The sequence below is a fragment of the Eulemur rufifrons genome, chromosome 29, assembly GCF_041146395.1.
Source record: "Eulemur rufifrons isolate Redbay chromosome 29, OSU_ERuf_1, whole genome shotgun sequence".
Taxonomy (NCBI): domain Eukaryota; kingdom Metazoa; phylum Chordata; class Mammalia; order Primates; family Lemuridae; genus Eulemur; species Eulemur rufifrons.
This window is the reverse complement of record NC_091011.1, coordinates 46,607,208-46,631,591: the sequence shown is the minus strand read 5'-3', so window position 1 is coordinate 46,631,591 and position 24,384 is coordinate 46,607,208. Positions and strand designations below refer to the sequence as shown.

General features: G+C 38.8%; 1 protein-coding gene across 1 annotated transcript in view; it reads right to left on the bottom strand.

Moving 5' to 3' along the window:
- CDK6 (cyclin dependent kinase 6) overlaps nt 1–24,384 on the bottom strand; it is a 197,865-nt gene that overhangs the window by 87,077 nt on the left and 86,404 nt on the right. The window contains exon 3 of the mRNA XM_069461955.1: nt 15,313–15,480. Coding sequence (XP_069318056.1) covers nt 15,313–15,480 — 168 coding nt within the window. The remainder of the gene's footprint in view (nt 1–15,312; nt 15,481–24,384) is intronic.

Sequence of the window (24,384 nt, the reverse complement as noted above, 5' to 3'; positions counted from 1 at the left end):
AATCAGCTCCCCTGTGAAGCCTTCCCTGACTCTCCAGGTCTAACAATGCGTTTTCCTCCTAGATTCACCAGGGTTTATTTAGCTAGGTGGGAGATACAGGGGCAACTTCACATTTATGTATCATATATGTAACTAAAAAAAAATACATATATACACATGTGCATTTTATATATACATATACCAATAATTAATATTACCTTTAATCATGTGTATAAATATATCAATCAGTAAATATACTTTAGTGTAAATTATACAAATGCTAATGAAATTAATATATTTTTAGAAATTCATAGTTTAACACAATTTTTCTTGCTGCCTCACTGTTTTTAAGAACTATCCTTAGCTTCTAACATACCTGAGTTTGCATATGAAGAATGTTACCTGTAGATTACTGGTAGATGGCTCACACTCAAAAAGCATTTGCTGTTGACCTATTATTAAAGGAGGTGAGGAATCATAGTGCTGGTGGGTGTGGTAAGCATTCGTTCTTAGTCTATTCAGCATTCCCACGAGATTCTAAAACCTTTTGCTTTCAACATATGTGGAACACTTAAGGGAAAAAGCATTGTACCTCATAAAACATGTTATCAGAGATCACTGAACAGATCTGTGCACCTCTGAAAGGAACTAACAGCACATGTTTCTACCTATACAGTGGCTCTGCTACCTTAGGGGCCTTTTAGATCAACGAAGGGCCTGTCATTGGTTGTCTACCCAACAGCCAAGCCCCCTTTTCCTGGCTAACATAACCTGATTTTCTTTGGGTAGCAACATATTTATCTACAGTGTGATTGATCTATGGGTAGGCATGTGATCCAGTTCTGGGTAATGAAAACTATGTGGAAGTCTGAAGAGAGCTTCTGGAAAAGATTGTCTTCTCTGATCAGAGACAACAAAACCCTTTTTGGCTCCCGTTTCCTTACTCATTGCTTAGAACACTGTTGTATGAGGATGTGATGCTTGAAGCTGCAGCAGCGATCTTGAGGCCCCAAGGCAAGACAAGATTAACTCATCGAGGAGGAAAGAATGGAATTTTTCCAATATTTGGTTACAGGAACTGGGATGACACCACTGAGCAATTACACCAACTGCAGAATTATCTATCTCCAGGCTTCCTATGTCAGATTTAAAAATTCCTATCGCTCAAGACATTTCTGAATGGATATCCTGTACTTGTAACTAAATATATGCTGATACAAATGGATCCAAAAAAAAATCTGAGCATTCCAGCTTTGGCGATTACTAGCGAAAGTGAAGCAGAATTGCCCAGGGAAGGAGAAGCCAGTGAGTGACATTTTGTCATGTTATGTTTTTATTGCCATAGCATAGAGATGTGAGGGGACAAGCAGGGATGAGGGCTGATACTCAGAGGGGACCCCGGGCAGAGCAAGTGAATCAGACACCTCCACAGAGAGATGAAAGTTACAGTCATGGACCTGAGTCAGATGCGAGAAAGGGCTAAAGTCTGAACATTTAGGATGCTTTATTAGCAAGCAGGAGGAGCAGAAAGGTCTGGCAAAGGTGATGGCCACAGGCACTCAGAAGAGATAAAACAGAGAGCTCACCCATCTCCTGTTAAGAGGAGAGCAGGAGTGCAAGTGAAACCCTTTTGAAGAACGATTTGCATTATCTATTAAATTTTAAAATGTGTATATTCTTTGTCCTTTGTCCTGGTAATACCATTTCTTAAAAACTTATCCTACAAAAATATTAGCATTTTTCCTAATATTTTACTAATATACTAATATTAGTATATTAGTTCACCACAGCCAAAAAATGAGAAACCACTCCGATGTTCATCCTAGAAGACTGGGTGAGAATATTATGGACATTCACACAGTGAAGGTAAGAAAAAGGAGAGAATAGGCTATTGGTTAGCTATGAAAAATGCCTAAGATAAATTAAATGGGAAAAAGTAAACAAGAAACCCCAAACAAAAAAACCTGTATATATACTATAAATGCATACTCATACCTACACTCACCTATGCCGAGGGTTATATACAAATAGAAAAAGGTATAAAAGTTCAGTCACCAAACTGTTAACAGTGGCTTTTTCTGGAAGGAAGGATTTTGAGGATTTTCCTTTTTAATTTTTTTTTTTTAACCTACCAAGAATGTTTGAATTTTTAAATAATTTTACCAATTAAAAAAAGAACACAGATTAAAAAAACTGATTAAAGAAAGATGAGAGTTTAAAGGGGGGTGATTTGTATACAAATGCTACAAAGGGAATGCGGAAGAAACTGCAGAAAATGCCACTGGATTTGGTGAAATATATCCTCTAAATGGTGTTGTTTGTCTCTAAAAAAACTGTCTTCTGATATCAACTTTCTAAAAATAAAATTACAGAGTAAATGGATGCTGTAACTATTGGGCATTTAGAGCAATTGATAAATATCTTATTTTTCTAAAATATTATAGGACTAATACTTGAAAACTACAATAAAAAATTGAGAAAATTTAATGCCTTTAAAAACACGAGTACACAAATTACAAATGAAAAAGAAACTGATGGGCCACATGCAGCAGCTCATGCCTGTAATCCCAGCACTGTGGGAGGCCAAGGTGGGTGCATCGCTCAGGAGTTCGAGATCAGACTAGGCAACGCCAGGTGTGGTGGTACACACTTACAGTACCTGTGCCCTCCCCAAATAAAAAAGAAAGAAAAGAAAAAGAAACTGATGGAAAACACAAATCCTTGTATTGTAGGTACAACAGCAGCAACTTGGCATTTTAAAAGCAGTATTTCAGTCTCACATCCTAAAATCAAGGAGTCCTTATAGAAATAGAACAATAAATACAAGGAAAAGATAAAGGTAATATTTTATTTCCACTTGTGTAAAATTACTAAGGTCATATTTGAAAGAGCTTTTCTCACTTCAAAATGGATTATTTACTCAATCTTGTCAAAATCTTAAATATTTTTGACCTCTACTTGCCATTAAAAGGCATGATGGTGGCCAACTAATGTTTGAGTATAAGAACATGTATGTGTTTCTTTTTCTCTAGACTTTAACACTTTTAAATTCACAATGGACTATTTGTGGCTTTCCCTACTACAGTATCTTTGAATGTATACCCATTAAAAACTACGGTGGCCAGATAGAATAAGTAGCTTTATGTAATATACATAAGTCTGGAAAGGCTTTTAAAAATGCATTTTAATCTCTTAAATTATATTTTAAATGCATATGCAGCTTTTGAAAAACTTTGCCATAGGCTCATTTGCAAAATACTTGATTTTTTATTCTACACATTTGATTTTTTAAAAAATGTACGCAGTTTTCTTAAAACTATATTTTTTTGAATGTAAGATTTGGTTTCTACTCTAACTCCATTAAAAACGTTTCCTAATTTAAATTAATAATTGATAAATTAGTCATTTAATATTAAAAATGGTTGTGATTAGCACTAGCATCTAGTGCACTCTATGACAATATCCAACCAACCGTCTAGTCATGCATCTGGGTTAAAGGAATAAAATTTTGGTTTTCCAGAATACCATCTAAATACAAATACAAGATTTTAGCAATGGAAGTGACTAACAAAACAAGTCTGATTCCTGGTGCTGAAATTTCGAGATGGATGCAGATACAAGCTGTCATGGCACATTTCAGGGAAGTCGATATTGAGGGGAAAACATCCCTTCCCAACCTCAGTTCCCCTCCACCTCCTCTCCTCAGAAGCCTCTTATTTCACCAACTATTCTACAAACACCCACTGAGCAGCTACCATACACCTGCGTGTTGCTTTCTTAAGTGCTGAAATGAATAGTTTATAAATTAATCTTTTTAAAATAGAAGACAGATGCCAAACAAATGTGGACATTATTATATAGGAGCTACTATATTACGGGCAAATCAAAAGTGCATGGAGGAGGAAGTGCCTAACTTTATCCTGGAGAGTCAGGCAGACTTCAGAGAGGAAGTGGCATTTGAAGTGAGTGGAAGAATGACTAGGAGTTTGTTAGGCTGAGAAGGGGAAAGGCAATCTAAGCAGAGAGAAAGAATGTCTAATGGCATGGAGGCACAAAATCTAATAGCATTTTGTTTCCAGAAGGAGCACGAAAGTCTGGATGGTAAGACCATGGGGTGTGTGGACGGGTTTGGTGTGAGTGGGAGAGCAGGAATGGAAAGAAAGGGTAGGATGACTACTGCATTCCAGAGCTCAGAATATACAGACTTTAATGTGCGGGTGATGGGGAGTCTCTGGCAACTTTTTCTCCTTTTTCATCTCCCCAAGCTTGCTGGTTTCCCACAGTGGTCCACACTATGTAGCCACTTCCAGAGCTCCCTTCTATAGGCCAGTCTTCTTGTCTTTTCAGGAAAAAGAAAATCTGCTTTTCTTACTAACTGTAGACCTGATCTTTCATCTACTCTGGAAAATGGGATTTTACGGTCAGGTAAAGAAATTTTCATGAATATATGCAAAGACTATCATTTTAGGAATTTATTTAACGTTCTCGGTAGCAACTTTTAAAATACTGTACAAAGTTGTATTTTTTTCCAAATCTGCTTTTTCTAAACTAGTAAAAGCTCGTTTTCTGGAACTAGGTTACACACAGACTTTGGCCTATTTAACAAGGTCAGACTGTTTATTCTTGACAGAATTCTTTCCCACTGTAAAAAGGTACTTTTAAATGCCACATTCCAAAACCAGTGCCAGTAAGCCACTGAAGCATATTTTCCCACAAGAACTGATACCATGTGCAGTCCCTACCTCACTGAAATCACCCAGCGTTACATAAGGTGCGGATAGTATTTAACGTCACCGTGAAATCTAGCAACTGAAATATGCCGGCTGAGTATTGAGAAAAGTATTCAGATTCCATACATTTCAAAGCATTGGTAACCTTTAAAAAGCAATTAATCAAAATAAAAATGGGAAAGAAGAAAGGGAAGGATAGTGTTAGAAATTAAAAAAAAAAAAAAAGAATTTAAGACAGCAGAAGAAAAACAAATCTTGTAACTTTATATCAGTATCCAAACCTAGAAGTAGTAAAGCTTTTTCTCCCTTATTTTGGGGTTTTATTGCTGGCCTGTTAAATTTACAGCCCCATTTTTAGATTCTGCTAGCCTTCAAAATAAATATATGAGCAGCGCTAAAGTAAATTCTCCTACGCTTTCCCCTTCTCTCTTTTGGATGTTTCCCTGAGACTTGAAGGTAGATTATTCCTCCAGAGCCAACTGTAGAGTTTAGCATTCAAATGTAGGAGGGATTTAAAAATCATCAGTATCCTTATAGATGCTCGGTGCCACAATGTCACGCACCCTGTGTTTCCATCCTTAGGGAAAAGGAGAGCGGGGGCAACAGGAGGAATGGGTCGGCAGCCCAAACAGCATCATTTGGAAACACATTCCAAGTATTAGCAATAAAGTCCATAAAATGACAGAAAATCCAGCACTACAAAGTAATCATATAAAAAACGTTTAAGCTCAACTTTTGGAGAAACCTCTATAGAATAACAGGAACGCATACCTAATCTTCTCAGGACTCAAATGGACTAAATAAAATGACTAAAGGAAACTACAATGCAGACATTTTCAACCCTTTCCTGTGACACTACGGTTCCTCCAATGATCCCAAGAGATGCTGACTTTTAAATAAAAACATGTCATACGAAAATCTAAGCGTACAAGCTGGGGAGGTTCCCCAAGGTTTGTAATTGTGAAGAAGGAGGGATGAAGCACAATGATTATCTGAAGGTTAGGAATGGCTGTCCAGACAGACACTCAAAGTGTAAACGTTCCTCCCTCAGAGCTCAAGTTATTATCAGGGAGTGACGCAGGCAATTGGGAAGATTAGCTGAAAGTTGTGTCTAAAACAAATTTAAAAAAATCTTTAGATGCTTATAATCGGCACAACGACACACAAGTGGTAATATGGAAAATGTAGAGTTGGACATTCATTCATCAACTCATCTGTGAAAGCAGAAAGTTGTCAAAGCACTTGATTAAGTTCAAATAGTAAGTAAGAAACGTGAACTTGTCAGATAATAAGGAATAGGCACTTATGCGTATGGGGGTGGCCTCTGGGTGGGAGCAGGGATGGGAGGACAGAAAGGTAGGTTGAGGCTGAACTGCAAAAAACTTTGTACGCCATGTTGTAGAGTTTGAGATTCATTCTTTAGGCCCTGGAAAATCATAAGGATTCATTCATTCATTCACTGTATTATTTGTCAATTGCCTACCATGTGCAAAGAAGGTGCTACAGGAAATGTTAAAATACAGAGTATAAGATTTGGATTGAGGGAATAAAAATGGATATGGCCAATGTTACAGAATTTCAATAACATTACCCTTTTTCTTTCTTTCTTTCTTTTTTTTTTTTTAAAAATAAAGAGAAGAGGGTCTCCTCTGCTTCCCAGGCTGGTCTCAAACTCCTGGGCTCAAGTGATCCTCCTGCCTCAGACTCCCAAGTAGCTGGGACAATAGGCCGCACCACCACGCCCAGCTCCATAATGTTATCTTGAATTAGAAATTTACGCTATGAGATTATTAAAGCCCAAGCAAGATAAAGATACTGCCCCTTTCCCTTCCTTGCAAGGAAGCAGTGACAGCTATAAAACACCAGAAGCTCGAATATCCAAAGAATGAAAGAGAACGTAAAAATCCAAATCACAAAAACATTGTTTTATATTCAATTCCAAGGACCATGTTTCATATTCCTTTGAGTATGAACATGACAGCTGAGTTAAGCAAATTTAGGGGAGATGGAATTATCTCATTAAGTAGAGTTCTTCAGACAAGCTCTTGACCAAGCACAGAAGCCATATTCCCAAGAATGTTAAATACGAGAGGCAACAACGTTTTTTCATCTTCTGGATCCCTGAGAAAACTTTTGCTTATGAAATCTCTCTAAAGCAGTGGTCCCCAACATTTTTGGCACCAGGACGGGTTTCACAGAAGATAATTTTTCCATGGACTGGGGGTGTGGGGGCCAGGAGGATGGTTTTGGTATGATTCAAGTGCATTATGCTTATTGTGAACTTTATTACTATTATTATTACATTGTAATATATAATGAAATAATTACACAACTCACCATAATGCAGAATCAGTGGGAGCCCTGAGCTTGTTTTCCTGAAACTAGACGGTCCCATCTGGGGGTGATGGGAGACAGTGACACCTATTATGGTCTCTGTGCAGTCAAACCTTTCTGCTAATGATACTCTGTATCTGCAGCCACTCCCCAGTGCTAGCATCCCCGCCTCAGCTCCACTTCGGATCATCAGGCATTAGATATTCATAATGAGTGTGCAACCTAGATCCCTTGCATGCAGTTTACAGTAGGGTTCATGCTCCTATGAGATTCTAATGCCTCTGCCAGTCTGAGAAGAGGCAGAGCTCAGGTGGTGATGTGAGCGATGGGGAGTGGCTGTAAATACAGATGAAGCTCCCCTCCCTTCCAGACGCTCACCTCCTGCTGTGTGGCCCAGTTCCTAACAGGCTATGGGACAGTACCCTGGCCTGGGGGTTGGAGAATGCAGCTCTAAAGCATTCGGTGTTGTCAACCTTAAGGCAATGTTTGGTATTCACACCTAAATTTGGCCTCAGCCTTCTGAGACTTGAATGGCATCATATATGGTGTCTATATGAAAAATAGGATATGAAAAACCAGGTGACAACCAGATTCCATCTATATCGTATCTTGGCTGAACAGATGTATGGAGAAAGCAAGGAACACCCTGCCCTTTCTCTGAGTAAAACATCCTCCAGGCAGTAGCATTACAGTAAAACTGTTTTCATCCAGAACTAATTTGCAACAGTGACCACTTATGAAGGAATTAGAATTAAGTGAGTCAAATGAATGACTATCTTTTATAAACAAGGAAATCAGTCATTTGATTCATTTCACAAATATATTTGGTGCAATTACATACCCAAACGCATGCACACGCACCTACAGCAGCCTTCTGTACAGGACAGAATACATTCTCCTTCTACACGGGGAAATTCTCACAGTGGTCATCAATGTTTGCCTTCACTGGGGAGGCAGGGTTAACCTATCAGACGGTAACTCAAAGTGTGTTTTATTACCACTGAGAATGTGCAGTGGAGGATCTGGATGGGTTTTCATGTTTGTTTTGGCTCTGGCATTTTCCACGTACCCAGCCCTGGGAATCCTAAAGAAAACGTGTCCTGTTCCCATCTCTGTGCACTGCCCCCATTGTGTTCCACTTCCCTCACTGGTGAAAGTGAAAACGAAACCGGCACAAACAGTCCATTGTTAACTATGAAATATGTACTGGCAACTGGAAGTTTTAACAAAACAGACCTGGTTGTGTCATGGCAAGATGTTGAGCGGGGAAGGAGTCACAGGAGCCTTTCCTGCTTCAGAGGTGTGTCCTGCACTTTCGCGGAGGTGCTGAGGCGACAGGGCTTTGGGTTTTTTCCATTATACTCATGTAATGCTCTTGGTTTGATTTATTCAGTATGCACTGGCAGCGTCTGGAGGCTTCTGTGGGAGCAACTCGGCTGCCCAAGCAGAGGCACAAACCCTGCCAGGTCTCCATAGTAAATACAACATGCACGAAGAGGAAACAAGCATAAACAATTTATTTTCTCCTGTAAAAGATGACATTGTTCTCCGGTTTCTGGTCCTACTCCACTTTGTCACTTGGTGGTGCCAACTGGGTGCCGTACAATGAGCTATTCCAAACACATATACAGAGAACAAGCATGGATTGCATGATACACACATCCATAGGGCCCGCATCCAGGTGGGCTCTAGGAGGAGGATGCTGCTGACCTCATTAAGCATCCTACATCCTGACATCGGTGAGCAGGGAGGGCTTCCCTGAACCCCAGCCTAGGCAGGCTCCTGAATTATATTGCTCCATAGAACCATACCCTTTCCTTTATTGCACTTATCTCACTTTCTAACTATACAATTCTTTGTGTGACTATTTGGTTCAGCTCTATCGCCCCATTTTTTCTTGTAAGCTCTTTGTGAGCGAGGACCTTGCCCATTTCTGTTCACCACCATCCCTCAGGTTCACTGACAGTGCCTGGCATGCGGAAAGAGATCAGCAATTATCTGTTGACTGAAAGCCACAACTCCATTTCATTAATTTTCTCCCCTAGACTTATCCAAAAGTTTCTGAATCCACAGGGTTCTTTAAGTGTTTTCTATAATAAATGCTGTCAACACTGAGGTTAGAGTAGGGAAACATCTATTTTCAGAAGCATAAGAAGGGGATGTAAGCAATCCGATTTTTGTAAACTTAATAGCATTAAATAAATTAATAAAGCAGTTTTGGAAATCTTACCAGTTCCAGATTTAAAAAAAAAAAAAAAAACCTCCAAATGAATTTTTGTACTTTGTACAGCTGTCTGATAAAAGTCTTCCCATGTTTACCATTTACTTGGTTTTTGGTGATTTCTACAGAATAAAAGATGTTTTCAGAACATGTATATCTTTTAATAGGGAAGATAGGGAAAAAAGACTTTTGGAGAAGGGGGAACATAATTTACTTAGTGAGAATTTTATTAAATCACTAAAAGATAGGAGAGTTTTCCCACTCTTCCATTATGGTACAAAGTGGAATTTTTCTCTAAACTTTTTGGGTTAGGCACAGGCATTTGAAGGAAAAATGCTTAGTGATTCGCATTAAATGATTGTATAAAGGCCCTAAAAACACACTGAAAAGTCGCTGTAAGACTGTTCAGTGCAGAGAAGAAATTGGTTCAGTGCAGGAGCTGAAATTACTGAGGTACCAAAAGGAATGATGTCATTTTAGGGTATAGACGTCTCTCTACTCATGGATGGCTTTATGGTGACTGTCCTGGGGAGTGACAGGCTCTGACTGCCTAGTGTTGGCAATCACATCTGGGTACAAAAATATCAATGCTGTCATTGCCTTGGGTGGCCCTCAAAGTAGTGTCATGTACAGTTAGTGCAGCACAGTGTATGCATTGTAGTGATTATGCACTTGGATGATTTTACGGGAGCAGACACACATAGGAGTAAATCAAGAGAATGCTTGAGTTTTTCTAAACAATGACACACAAGACGTTCCGGTGTATAAGAATGGCGGAAGAAGTTTTATTCCGAGGTCTACATATAAAAAGAGAGCCAGTTTATGCCTCAGTGTTTCTCACTGTGTCAAAATGTGGCATGAGCTAGTTGTTTTTATAATCACCATTTTAACGAGACTTAAAATATATTTTTAAAAAACAGACTCTTGAATATTTGCGGAACCTCTGGATACCCTTTGTAGAACCCGAGAGTTCCAAAGAACATCAGTTGGTACCCTCCGAAGCACTGGAGCTTTGGGTGGGGATTAAAGGGAAGTGGGGACTGTGGTGAGAGTCAGAATATAAATATTAGATTTCTCCAAGCCATTTACAATCTATTTGGTGAATTCATACTTAATCTGGTCACCACTGTCCGTCTGAGTGGCAGTTTCCCCACTTTCAAAATGAGACAGTTGATAGAGTTCCAAAAACACCAAATCCAATGGCAACAGTATCACCCTGCATTGCTTTACTGTTAGGTTTAGGAAAAAAATAATAAAGATTTTGTATTATAAACAGAGAAGAGAAGACTGCTCTCTCCCACAGAGCTACATGACTGTCAGAGTCCTCACTGGGGCTGCTGGCGATATGCCCCAGGCTCTGCTCTGAGACTGGGGTGTACAACCAGGTAGGACTGAAACTGCTGGCTGAAACCCTTACCTCGACAGACAAAAATGAGCAGCAACATACGCCACATTTCACATGGGAAGGACTTAGAAACGCTGACTTTAGAGTGACTCTAAATATAATTTCAGCTAGTCATAACAGCTATTCTCTTGCATGGGCTTATCCTTCCTCTTAATAGCAGATATATGTGTATATTCTTGAAATACTTTTGCCACAGAGATTACATAACTGCACAAGTCATGATTCTTACCTCAATCAATTAGGAGCAATGGAAAGAACCTCCTTGTAACCTGTTTTCTTTGGTTTTCCAGAATAAGTTCAATTCTACAGATTATAGAAGTTAACTTTTTCATGGTTTCAGAGAAACTTTTCTGATAAAAATAACCCATGTCAGGTGCTAAGTATAATGCGCCCCTCCTTCTCTTTACGTTTCCAGCTCCTTCTTGAACCACAAGGGGCCTCACATGCATGCTTATGGACATGCCCGTCTGCATGACCATGCTCTGCCCATGTGCTTGCAAACATCTGCCCCTAGGCTTAGGGGTGAACACACAAGTGGCAGAATCTGCTGTTAGGAGGAAGGTAAGCCCAGGCAGTTCCCATTTAGTCAGGGAATTCCAATGTCCTGAGTGTGGTATGGGGTGGGCTGGGAGACTCAGGGAGAACGTCTCCTTGGTACTCTGGGTTCTGTGCCCCAAGAAAGAGAAGGCTAGAGCAGGCCCAGTGCAAGCACCTCTAAAGCATGAGGCCCAGGGGCTCCTGTTTCCTAGGCCTAATGCGTATACCGTCTCCATCCATATCTCAATTCTACAACCTTTAAAGAAATAGGTATGAATAACCTTTACTCTGTGTGGGTACACGTGAATACATGACTGTGTATTGAGCAGCAAGAACCCAGTACCCCCTTAAAGACACCTGAGTGTCATGCTGGAGGCAGCCCAGTGGAAGTCAGGTATCTAAGGGGCATTTAAGCCTTTAGATTAGTCCCTAATTTTTCAGACAGGAACAAACTAAGTCATTTGGCCCTGTGTTACATACTACCTAGAGCTACAACTATAGTCTAGACTTATAATGACTGTCCTAAATTAGTTTCTACCAAAAAGGCCAACTTAGAGTATATTCCATTTATGAAAAGAATAATATTAATAGAAAGTTGTTTTCACTTAACAATCTTTATAAAATAATAAAGATCAGAGTATAAACGCTTATGACGTAAGATGCCTGGAAAACTCACCTGGCAAGAACAGCTAATTACTCAATTAATCCAGAAAAGATGCCTATTCTTGAATACTGGCCTACAGCATACTGGCTCATAAATAATGGAGCAGTAGTCCAGGATCTATCAGGTGATGACCTTATAATGGAAATAAATATTGCTAACTGCTAGCTCAAAGGTCTATGTTATACGTGAGAACATGAAGCTAAGAATACAAACTTTGTCAATGGTCCAAATAGAAATATCATATGTTATGTACATATACTTTTATCAACATAGATAGAAAAAAAACTGTCTAATAATTTACTCATTATTTCATTTGGAGAATGTTAATTATCTTAGAAGAATCTGACCCCTCTTCTAAAGCTTGCTCTAATACCAAAACAAAAGGGAGTCAAAGTATGTCTTCAAATAAGTAGAATTACAGTAACGCCACATTCCTTTATCTCTACAGCTTTCTGTTCAGGACAGGAAGTTCAATTCATACACATAATCTGTTCATGATGCAGCAGAAACGGTTACTGTAAACACAATGCACAAACTATGAACCTGTGTTCAAGTCATCCTTTCACTCCTAACAGGAGACCCAGCTCTAGCATGTAGCATTCATGACTTTGAACACAGGTAGCTGCGAATGAACCAATCAGGACAAGGTGCAAAATGGACTCAGACATTTTAAAGGTATATGGTTTTAGTAAGTCCTTCAGCTTAGTACCACCAGGGAGCTATGTAGGAATACCGAAACACATCAAATGAGACCATTAAATGTATAAAATAACTCCTTCCCTATTTTTATTATGACTCAAATGCTTATATCTACATGTTAGCATTTGTCAGTGTATTCATTCAAAAATATTTCCTAAGTGTCTATCAAAATAAACAAGGCACTATGTGTTAGGGCTGAATAAGATGCAGCATCTGGCTTCAAGGAACTTACAGCCTAATAAAACTTCAAAATAACTAAAAACAAGATTGAAAACCGTATTATGAAAGACATTAATAAGACGTTACTCTGGAAACATTGAGGCAGGCAGGAGGGATTAACTTCTGCAAGGGGTACCAGAAGGGGACATGTGAGTCAGGCTTTGAAAGATAAGTAATGTATTTAGCATTTCTCATAGCTGTAAGATGTCAGTTTCGAATCAGTTAACTTACAATTCCTTTAACATTCCACAAATTAAGTTGATTCTTACTTCCTGTATGACATAACCCACTAAAAAATGTGTATTTCCAGGAAGGGAGTGTAGTCTTTTCTCTGCAAGAGATACTAAAAATACATACCAGTTCAGTCTGAAAAACTGTGAGTCCAAGTTTTTATATGTCACCATGTGTATGGAAATCAATGAATCACTACATTAAATGGATTTTTTCTTTAAGTAGAAAAATATAAAACAGTAGGAAAATTTTAAAATGCAGTACCGAATAGGAAACATAACCTTTATAACTGCCACTAAATTCCAGTTATCATTCTTTCCAATAAAGTCTGAATTTGTTCTAGTGTCTTTTTCAGCTACTAATATCTTTTACTTATGTCACCAGAGCCAATATGGGCTAGGCAGTACAAATTAGATACCGAAAAATCATGTATTTATGATTGCCTTTCTCCTTTTCTCTATGAAATAATTTATATTTTCCTGTTTGAACATTTCAACTTTCAGCAAGAATGGAATGTTAATTGATGTTACGCACAAGCGAGGCTACCATTCCTCAAATTTAATCAGCAAAAAAAAAAAAAACCGAAACAAAAACCAACTGGGTTTCCTGTTTTTATTTATGGTTATTAGTGCTCATTTAGGGGGCTTAAAATAAAGTATCCGTCTCCAGTTACAGCTCATCCTTCCCTCAATTAATGTACCCAAGGAGACCAGTTCCTTCCATCTACTCCCCTGATGACTCTCTGGATCACAAAGCCTATTCAAGCTTCTCCCCAGGGCCTCAAAAACAACATATGCAACAGCTTCCTAGGGAAGCCTGAAGGCTACCTCACCCTTCCCATTGGGGAAATACACAGACTCAGCCGTTTCTGGTGTGATTATGTAAGAATACAGGCCTTGCTTGGTCCTGCCCGAAGCTGAGACCTAGCCTTTGAACATCAGCTCCTGCCTTCTCTTCTCGAAAGCAACAGCGTACGCTGGGCAAAGAGGAAACAAGTAGGATTTATCTTTTAACAACAGCAACATATTCCAAGGAATCCTCCATAAAAATTCTGATGCCCTAGCAAAAGTCTATAATGTTGGGAAAGAAAGTAGTCTTACAGCTCCAGGTCGAAGTACCCATATTTTGACAAGGTGGAAGGGAGGCAGTGGCAGAACACTTTTGTAAACTGGATTTTTTCCTAAGGCAAGTTATCAGTCTCAGAGAATTTCCAACTCCTCTTTCGGATTTCTGCTTATCAGCTGAAACATTACCGGAATGTGGGGAAATAATTTTTTGTTGCATGGAATGTTAGTCTCCTTGGAGCATATACACTGAATGCCAACAGCAGCCACCCATCCCCCAAGTCATCGTGATGAATGAAGATGCTGCCCATCATTTCTCAGTAACAGGGCAGTGCTGCCCCTGGATCTGAGAACCACTTTCAGGCTAAAGATGGACTATAAGGATTCTTTTTCTTAAGGCTTAATTTACTGTATGTAATTTACTCAATTTACTATATGTAAGGCATGAATTTACCGTATATGCAAAATAGGTCTTCCAAAGCCAAGGGTATTAATACCTACTTCCAGGCTGCTCTTTTTATATTTTGGGTGTAGAATTTCACAAAAATTCATCTCTGAAACAATGAGATATGAGGAGGAATAGAAGCTAACCAAAGTCAGTAGCTATATGGTTCTGCATTTGAGTGAGACAAAGAACAGGTTAGCGTAACTATCATTCTTTGCCAAAACAGGGCTCTTAAGTTCACTCTTTCTGGGCTGGCTTGGATGAAGCCTTCACATGGCAGACGGACCTGCTCCTTCACAGGTCATCCAAGTTCACTGTAAATTTAATTTCTTCTTTACAGTTGGCACCACAGCTTCTGAGGAGTGCGTTAACACACCTGCACAGGCACTGACTGTTTCTCAAACCAGGACACTGCAGACAGGCCATCATTGCTAGTGCTCTCTCTTCCCTCACCTTGTGTTGTGTTCCCCACGCATTATGTATGCAGCTCTGAAAACCGTGGTCATGGCAAAAAGCATCTGCACACTTGTTAACCGATTCTTCTCTAGTGGCTAAGATGCCACAGGCTATTTCCACAATGGGTCCTGTCCACAAAACAAGCCCAGCCCAGATGTGTCTGCAGCTGTAAACAGAATGGTTTCCTCCTACCTACTGCTATATTAAAAAGTACGACATTCTGTCCACCAAACTAACCATGGGCAGTAATAACATTGGGCATAGAAGGGGGGCAGTCTGTCATTCAGAATATATACGTTTAGTAAAAGGACAACACTCTCTCACTCACCACTGAGGTAAGAGCCATCTGAAAACTGTAGATGCGGGCAAGGCCGAAGTCAGCCAGTTTTATTTGTCCACTGCTGGTCACCAGAATGTTCTGTGGTTTTAGATCACGGTGCACTACTCGGTGTGAATGAAGAAAATCCAGGCCTCGGAGAAGCTGGAACATCATATCCTAAATAAAAACAAAGAAGAAAAATAAACAATAAAAACACAAATAAAACATTTGCTGTATCCTGAATCCTCAGCACCTAGTTAGTTAAGTGATTGGCACACAGTAGGCATTTGATAAATATTAGCCAAATAAATGAATTTGTCTTCCTTCTTGCCTCTCCACTCTCCCATTCTCGAGAACACCACAAAAAATTTCATTCTCGTCCTGCATTTTATTAATGAAAGAACAACTTAAAGATAGTTTTAGGTGGCATAGGAAATGTTTTGAAAGGATCTATATCAAACTGGTATCAGTGGTTAATGCTGGGGAGAGAAAGTAGAAGGTGGTAAGAGGGGGATACTTTGTATTTCATATGCTTCTATATTGTTTAATATATTATTTCAATAATTAAAATTTAGTGATTAATATTATTAATAGTGGTTATTATTTTTATAGCACCTAATACCAAACACCTGCCATTTAGTAATTCATTTAATCCACAGACTTGGTGTAAATAATGTCATCACACCATTTTACAGGTCAAGAAACTGATACACAGAAGTAGGTTAGATCATTAGCCCAAAGTCACAAGACTATAAGAGACAGTTTTGATTTAAACAGGAATCTGGAAAAACTGGATTCAAATTCCCAACACAGTCCTTTATTAGATCAATGAATGAATGAGTATGTGAAATGAGGCAAGCCATTTAACTTCCCTGAGTCTCAGTTTCCCTGTCTGTTAAATGGGAAAGTAACAAAACCTACTTCATGGGATCATTGTTAAGCACTTAGTGCAATAGTAAGTACTCAGTAAACGACAGCTATTAATACTATCATGATTAACCAGCATGGAGCAGGGGGCCATTCAGAAAACAAACTATCAGATCTTTTTCTAATTTTAGGTCCAATAAAATTACATACAAAATTTAAAATTCACAGTCTGAAAGTAGGAACTTGAAATATCAGCCATGATACCATGATCCTCTGAAATCTTGGGTTAGTAAGAGTGACCCATCCCCCCAAATATTGTAAGAATGGTGTATACAAGGAAAGAGGGAGCTAGTTTGTTCATACAAGGGTTAGAAAAATAATTAGGCAACATCATGGACTTCAGAGCTGGAAGGGGCTGTGAGGATATAGTTATTCATCAGCTGGATCACTAAACTCTTTCATGGAGAACAGCATATTTGGTTGCTGGTTTATGGTCTGGCTTATTCCTTTAGAGCTGGGAGTTCTGTCTTTACATCCTAGCTTGTTTAAAACCAAAGCCTTAGTTTTTCCATCTATAAAATGGAGAAAATAGTTCTTACTTTTCATAATATTAGGGGGTTTAAAGGAAGCAATGTATGCAAAGTGGTAGCGCAGTTTCTGGCATATGGTCAGCATTCAACAAATGATAATTATTAGGATGATTATTGCCAAGATAATTGTCTCTAGGGAGACAGCGTCACAAACAACTATAAGAAAATGCGGGCCAGTGCGACAAGGTCAACATGAACAAAGAGCTAAAAACGGGCAAGCAATGACATAGGTGTGCTGGAACCATTTTTGACATCACCCTACATGGGTATTCTGAACTGGCAGGGGTCACCTTCTAAGCTTTCAAAGGTGAAAACCGGGAGAAGAATGCACTGGTGAGGGCTGGCCCTTCAAGACTTGAGAAACACTGCAGGTCAAACAACTTGCCATGAATAAACAGGAGTGTGAAAATGAAGCACAAAATGTTCAAGAAAGTTGTCTTCTGCTGTGGCAAATAAGTCTTTATTGGAAACACATGCACACACTTGTAAGCACTGAATTTTAAAAAGCATGACTAACTCAAGTACTGTCATGCTGCCTTGTCATCTTTAGCTTCCTATGTACTAAACACCACCCGCTTAAAACAGCACAAAGAGAAAATCTGCTTGGTTCACGTTGCAGTGTTCAATTTAAGCAGCCAATTGGAAGTATAAAAATTTAAAAATTTGAACTAATTAATAAGGCCTACCAAAACTTATAAAAAGCCTAAATTATAGCATAAAAAAGAAACATGTATGGCTTTTGTGTATTTATTTATATAGGACATACTACAATTTTCTTAATTATAAGATTGATTAAAATGTATATACACATGCTTAATGCAGAAACAAAATTTTTTAAAAATCCAGAGGAAAAGGAAAAATCATTCAAAATCTCACTCAGAGAACAGAGAAAAACTTCACTGTTAAATGATTTTTGTCTTTCCAGTCTGTCTTTTAAAAATTACATATATTTTTATTTTATTTGTGTGTAGAGCTATAATATATATTTAAATAAAAATGATTATTATCCTGTACACATTACTTTATGGCTCTTTTAAAAACATTTAACAATTCATTGTGAATATTTTGCCACTTCAACAAAATTCTTCCACAATATAACTCTTTTATACCATGTGATGTTTGAAGAATGCATGGTTTTCCTCCCTGGGATATGCCATAATCATTACTATTCAGTTTTAGTTGTGGTATTTTTGCACTTATACTACAGGTCTAGTTCTCCTTTGTTTAAAGGCTAGAGTAGATTAAAATGACTTGTTAGCAGCATCATACCAAAGTACAGGTTAAGCAGTATGAATTCCCATGACTGTACTGATTCCATGTAAATGAGGCCTACAGATCTAAGTTGGTTCTACATAAGAATTATTCTTTAGATTTTATTAGGCTAGTTAACAAACTGGGTTTTCTTTAAAACCTCCAATATCTAGATACACTATGAGTCCTAAACTAGTGAGCTTGGACTTAATGACTTAAATACCAAAATCTGGCCAAAAATCTTACTGCCTTCAGTAATTCAACTGTGTTAGGTTGATGAACATCATGAACCCATATGAAGCATAATTTGGGGACCTTCCCCTCAGTCTTTAACCATCCTTCAGTGGAACACACAATCTCAAAGGTTACTAGGTGAAATACTTTGAGATTAGCTACATCAGGAACTCTGGTCCCAAATAAGTAAGTGTAAGACATGGTCCCAATTCCAGAGAATCATGTAAATAAATAAACTACAACATTATATAAGGTAAGAAAAAACACCTTGCCTTGAAAATCACAAGAAGTGTTTAGATCAAAGACATTTCACACAATTCTCTACTTAAGTTTATTATCTGTTCTGTCTCAATTTACAGTATTGTGAGACACACTATTAAATTAGAGCCCCAAGATTTTAATCTAAATTAATCTGACCTACAGAACACAAATATTTCACAGTAACCCTAGTGATGCAATGCAATGAAACTATGGAGACTACCAATTAAGGCTCTTTCAGTTAAACACAGGTTTAAGAGTTTCCCTTTTTATGTTACAAAGCCCAGTCCTGGTATAAAAGGTTTGAACATCTAGTCATACCTATGATAAAGTCATTTGGGGCCTTCATTTTATCTTTCTGAAACACATGACTTGAAAGCATGTTTCAACAGGACACCATTGTGGAATGAAGTCTGGCTCCCAGCAATTTTAGGTGGGGCTTTATCTTTGGCAACTCCCCTAAAAAGACTCTGGACCTCAGTCTGAATACCAGAAATCCTTAAAGTCTTGTCATTGTTTCTTTTAGGTGTTCTAGAGCTCTAATCCTCTTATTTCTTTAAAACCAAAACAAACAAGCAAACTAAAAACCTACCTCAGTCCTTTCTAATGGGGAAAAAAATTTATCATTGAGCCTCATTTTCTAACTACAAAAAAGTCAATTAGTTCCAAAAGATACTAAAAACATCCAATTTATACCATACAACAGATCACAGAAATGACACCTTTAAACGGACAATTCTGGATATTTGGATATACCTAGTTAATCTGAGTGATATATTCACATCGTCGAAGTTTTAGCACCAAAAATGTACATCAATAGTTTATTTATTTAAACATTAAAAACAAGACATATATAACTTACAGGCAAGAATAATCTTTTCCCTCCTTATAATCTATAAACCAGTCTTTTCAAAGTTGTTATTCAAGTTTTCACAGAAATATCTTCATAGTGGTTTGTTTGTTTCTCATGAGGCGTATTGGGAGTCTATAGTCTAAAATATAGCACATGCTACAATGGTTTTTTTTTTTTTTTTACAACCAATAACAACATGTTGAATTAAGGTAGGGGTTATGACTATAGGAAAAGAAGTAGGGTTATCTGAGCCTCCTACATATAACTTTTTCATCTTTCATGACTCCCCATTTCCTCCACCCCTCAGCCCCTAGCAACCATCATTCCACTTTGTTTGATGAATTTGACTACTCTACATGCCTCATATATGTGGAATCACTGTATTTGTCTTTTTGTGAATGGCTCATTTCACTTAGTGTAATGTCCTCGAGTTTCATTCATGTTGAGGCATGTGCCATAATTTCCTTCTTTTTGAGGCTAAATATTATTCCCTTATATGTGTATACTACACTTTGCTTATTCATTCATCCATCGATGGACACTTCAGTTGTTTCCAGTTTTTGGCTATCATGAATAATGCTGCTACGAACATGGATGTACCATTAGCCCTTTGCAATCCTGCTTTCAATTCTTGCGGATAAATGCTCAGATGTGGAATTGCTGGATCTAGTCCCAGGATCTTTTAAAACCACAGTTCTTCCATAAAATGTTGTTCAGTACTGCTACCTAAGCAATGAAATAGTGAATAACAAAGCCATGTTAAGGTCCCGAAGGGTCAGTCAGGCAGGTTCATTAATTCCTTGGCAATTTCACTCACTCCTTTCTGCACTAAGGGAGAATCTGTGCCATAGTCACCACATCGATCTTACTGCACATACCCACATAGTCTACTTCAAAACTTGACAGGGCTCCTATATGCTTTCACTGATCAATTCACAATGATAACAGTGAGCTTCAAAAACTGCCTTATAAACAGGTTCTCCCTACTTCTCACTTTGGTCCTCAGGAGGTCCCAAAGAATGCATCATTCAAGATCACAAAGGGCAAAACAAATCCTGAGAAAGCAAGAGGAGGGTTAAAGTGGGTTCCTTTAGACTTTTGGATCACCTGGGAAGTTGTATTTGGTGAATTGAAAGCAAGCAATCAACCAGTGGACCTGGAGACAAGCTGAAAGAGTCACAGGTGAGCTTTGTTCCAAAGAACAGTGAAAACTATGGCCATATTGCCTGACATGTTGTCCCTGAGCACGATGGTGATAAGGTGTAATCTGCCGCTGTGCATGAAGGGGATGAGGTGATTGAGAAAGACCACACATGACCCCGGCCCCCTCAGCAGAGACTAAGGCATGGGCCCCAACTGGAAGTGCTCGTTTTCTATCTTTACTGCTTCTAGGCAACTGGATACAAGCATAAGAAAAGGGGCATCGTGTATAAATTTTATTAATCAAATATATATTCTGAAGTCAGAATTAAAAGAATCCATTTGTTATTTATTCCTGAAAGTGATGATAATGCTGAGAAGGTAAAGAATCTGCCCCACTAACTAGAAATAAAAAAATAACAATTCATTTCCACCAAGGCTGAAAATGTTGTTGGTGTCTGAAGGACAATGTAATGACTTAAATGAAGAGTCTGAAAGAAAGAAATCATTATCTCATCATAACAGCTATTATTAACCTACTGTGGAAAAGCAGCAGGAACTGAAACTACAAATATGCAATGTTAATTATAACTTTTTCAGTGCAGGAAATAAAAATCAGCACGGCATAAATAAGAAAATATGAAGCACAAGTGCCTAGGTTGTTGGCTAATGACTCAAATGGTTATCATTGTATACATACTGTTTTGTAATGCTTTTAAAAACATTTAATATTAAACTGTGAATATGTCTCCATTTCAACACATTTATCTATTAATATAATTAAATTTTAACAATGTGCTTTCTGATGGCGACAACTGGACAAAATACCTTCCTATCTTTCCTCATTCTCCCTCTCAATTCCCTCTTTTGAGAATCTTCCCCTCACTCCGTACTTCCCTGCTCTCCAAATGAGGTAATACATTAGAGAAGTTGGTGTTCCATGGAGCAGAGTAGATTAGTATTTGCCTGCTGTAGCAGACGTCGTCAGTTCCCAGCCGTGAAGGACTGGCCCAGACCAATGAAGGCAATCACATTTCCATTGGCTAGAAACTGATCCAGGGATGAACATGAGACCTAGTCCAGTATGGGCAAGTTGGCTAGAGAGTTTCAAGGAAGCATCTTCCTCCTTGATAAGAGGAGCACTGTAGAATGCTCTCTGCTGTACTTCCTCCTCACCCCCACTCATGCCTTATACTGACTGCTACGTGAGAGCATAAACTTGCAGGGTAGCAACCATCCTGAAACATAAGAGGAGACATTATCTGCACACATAAAAAGCCAGAGTGTAAAGAGGGAAAGAGTCTGGGTCTTTGATGACATCAATGAATAGCTGGATCAACTGTAGGGCTGCCCGCTTCCAGCCTTTTAGTTGTGCAAGCAATAATGCCCTTATCTAAAGCCATTTGTCATTAAGTATTCTGTAGTTTGCAGCTGAAAATTATTCTAACATATCTGACTTAATTAACATTATATTAATTAAAACCTGTTAAGAAAACTACCTTTCATTCATAGCCGCCATTCCCCGCCCCCTGCCCCCCTGCCCAAGAGAGCATTCTCTTCTTGTTGCCAATGATCCCTTCCAGGTGGCTATCCTTTTCTCTTTGAGACGTGTACCTCCTTCCATTAATGTTCATGACATCTCTTTCTTCATCATTATCACTTACTGTCGCCCCCCACGTTCTTCAGGGACTGTGGCTCGTCCTCTCAATCCCACACTCACCATCTTCCTGCATGACTTCAACATCCTGCGGATGCTCCACAGCTAACACTTTTGCTTCAGAACTTTGAATTCTTTAACCTCACCCCATGTTTTACAGCCTACCTAATGCGCATAGAGATTGCTAATATGTTTTATAAATGGAACGTGAATGTATACAATTATGTAACTGTCTTTTCACATCACAATGTATACTGAACTCATCTGCAATGTAGATCTATTTGCCATATAGATCTACTGCTTAATTTTTAATGGTTGTGTACTATTCTATTTGTATGTATATACTATCTTTAGCCAAAGTTTTTAAGCATTTATTAAATTACCCACCAATTTTAAATGCCACTTTTATCATGTTCTGAATTATTTGAACTTATTTCTGGACTTTACTCTTCCACCTCTGTTTAGAGTATCTGTCTCCTTTAATTATTAAATATTTAGAATACATTTTTTTTTTTTTTTTGAGACAGAGTCTCACTCTGTTGCCCGGGCTAGAGTGAGTGCCGTGGCTTCAGCCTAGCTCACAGCAACCTCAAACTCCTGGGCTCAAGCGATCCTCCTGCCTCAGCCTCCCAAGTAGCTGGGACTACAGGCATGCGCCACCATGCCCGGCTAATTTTTTTTTATATATATATTTTAGTTGTCCATATAATTTCTTTCTATTTTTAGTAGAGACGGGGTCTCACTCTTGCTCAGGCTGGTCTCGAACTCCTGACCTCGAGCAATCCACCCGCCTCGGCCTCCCAGAGTGCTAGGATTACAGGCGTGAGCCACCGCGCCCGGCCTAGAATACATTTTAATGTATGATAGGGCAAGGTTCCTCATTCCATTCTTTAGAAAACATTCCTGGACATTCCTTTTTTTAAATTAATTAATTAATTAATTATTTAGTTTGCAGACTGGGTCTCTCTACGTTGCCCAGGCTGGCCTCAAATTCCTGGGCTCAAGCAATACTCCTCGCCTCCCTGCTGAGGTGCTGGGACTATAGGCACACGCCAATGTGCCCAGCATTCCTGGATATTCTTACATGTTACTATTCTGGACTGATTTTAGGATCACTTTATTGAGTTCCCATACCCTCCGAAAAATCCCTTTTGTATTTTTACTGATTCTTAAAAATTAATAGATTAATTTGGGAAGAACAGATACGTTTACAATATTGAGTATTTCCTCTTCTTCATTCATTCTTCTTCTGAGTCCCTCAGTAAAGTCATGTCACTTTATAATATAATTTTTATAGTTCTGAGCCCTCACTGCAGAGGGCCTGGTCAGCCTTACCCTTCCCTCATGTGCACCATATACCAATCATTTCCCCACTGAGCTCAGTCCTCAAATTCATCTTATACTATCTGGCTAGCCTGATCTTTCCTTCTTTCTTTCTTTCTTTCTTTTTTTTTTTTTTTTGAGACAGGGTCTGGTTCTGTCACCCGGGCTAGAGTGCAGTGGTATCATCATACCTCACTGCAACCTCAAACTCCTTGGCTCAAGTGATCCTCCTGCCTCAGCCTCCTGAGCAGCTGTGTCTATAGGCATGCCACCACCATGCCCAGCTAATTTTTCTATTTTTTTAGACATGGGGTCTTGCTCTTGCTCAGGCTCGTCTCGAACTCCTGATCTCAAGTAATCCTCCCACCTCAGCCTCCCAAAGTGCTAGGATTACAGGCATGAGCCACTGTGCCTGGCCTAGCCTGATCTTTTTAATGTGCAGACCTGATCTTGTCAGATCATTCTCCTATCTGAGCCCCCTCAGACAAAGCCCCTGTGCTCTCTGGTCTTGCCTCCTGGTACTCTGTGGACTTCCTTCATCTTTGCTCACTCACTGCTTGACGGCCCCATCTTCTGAGAGTGGGATCTGCTTTAATCACTCTTCTTCCAGATTTACTGGCTTCTCAGTACATTGTATTAACAACTGCCAGTAAATGTTCAAGGACTTTTCATAAAGAAGTGAGGCCCAAACTAAATTGGAAATGGCCATGGCCATGAAACCTATAAAGGCTGGTAAAGTCATAAACAACTCACTTTCTCCTCCCAAGGAGGAATACTGTAGCAAGTGATAAAACTCCATGGGAATCAGAAAAAGTAGGTTTGGATTAGGGGATAAGGACCAAAGAGGCATGGCATATAAATTAGTATTCATACCTATTAGCCATGAAAATATCTTCCTATGTGTGTTA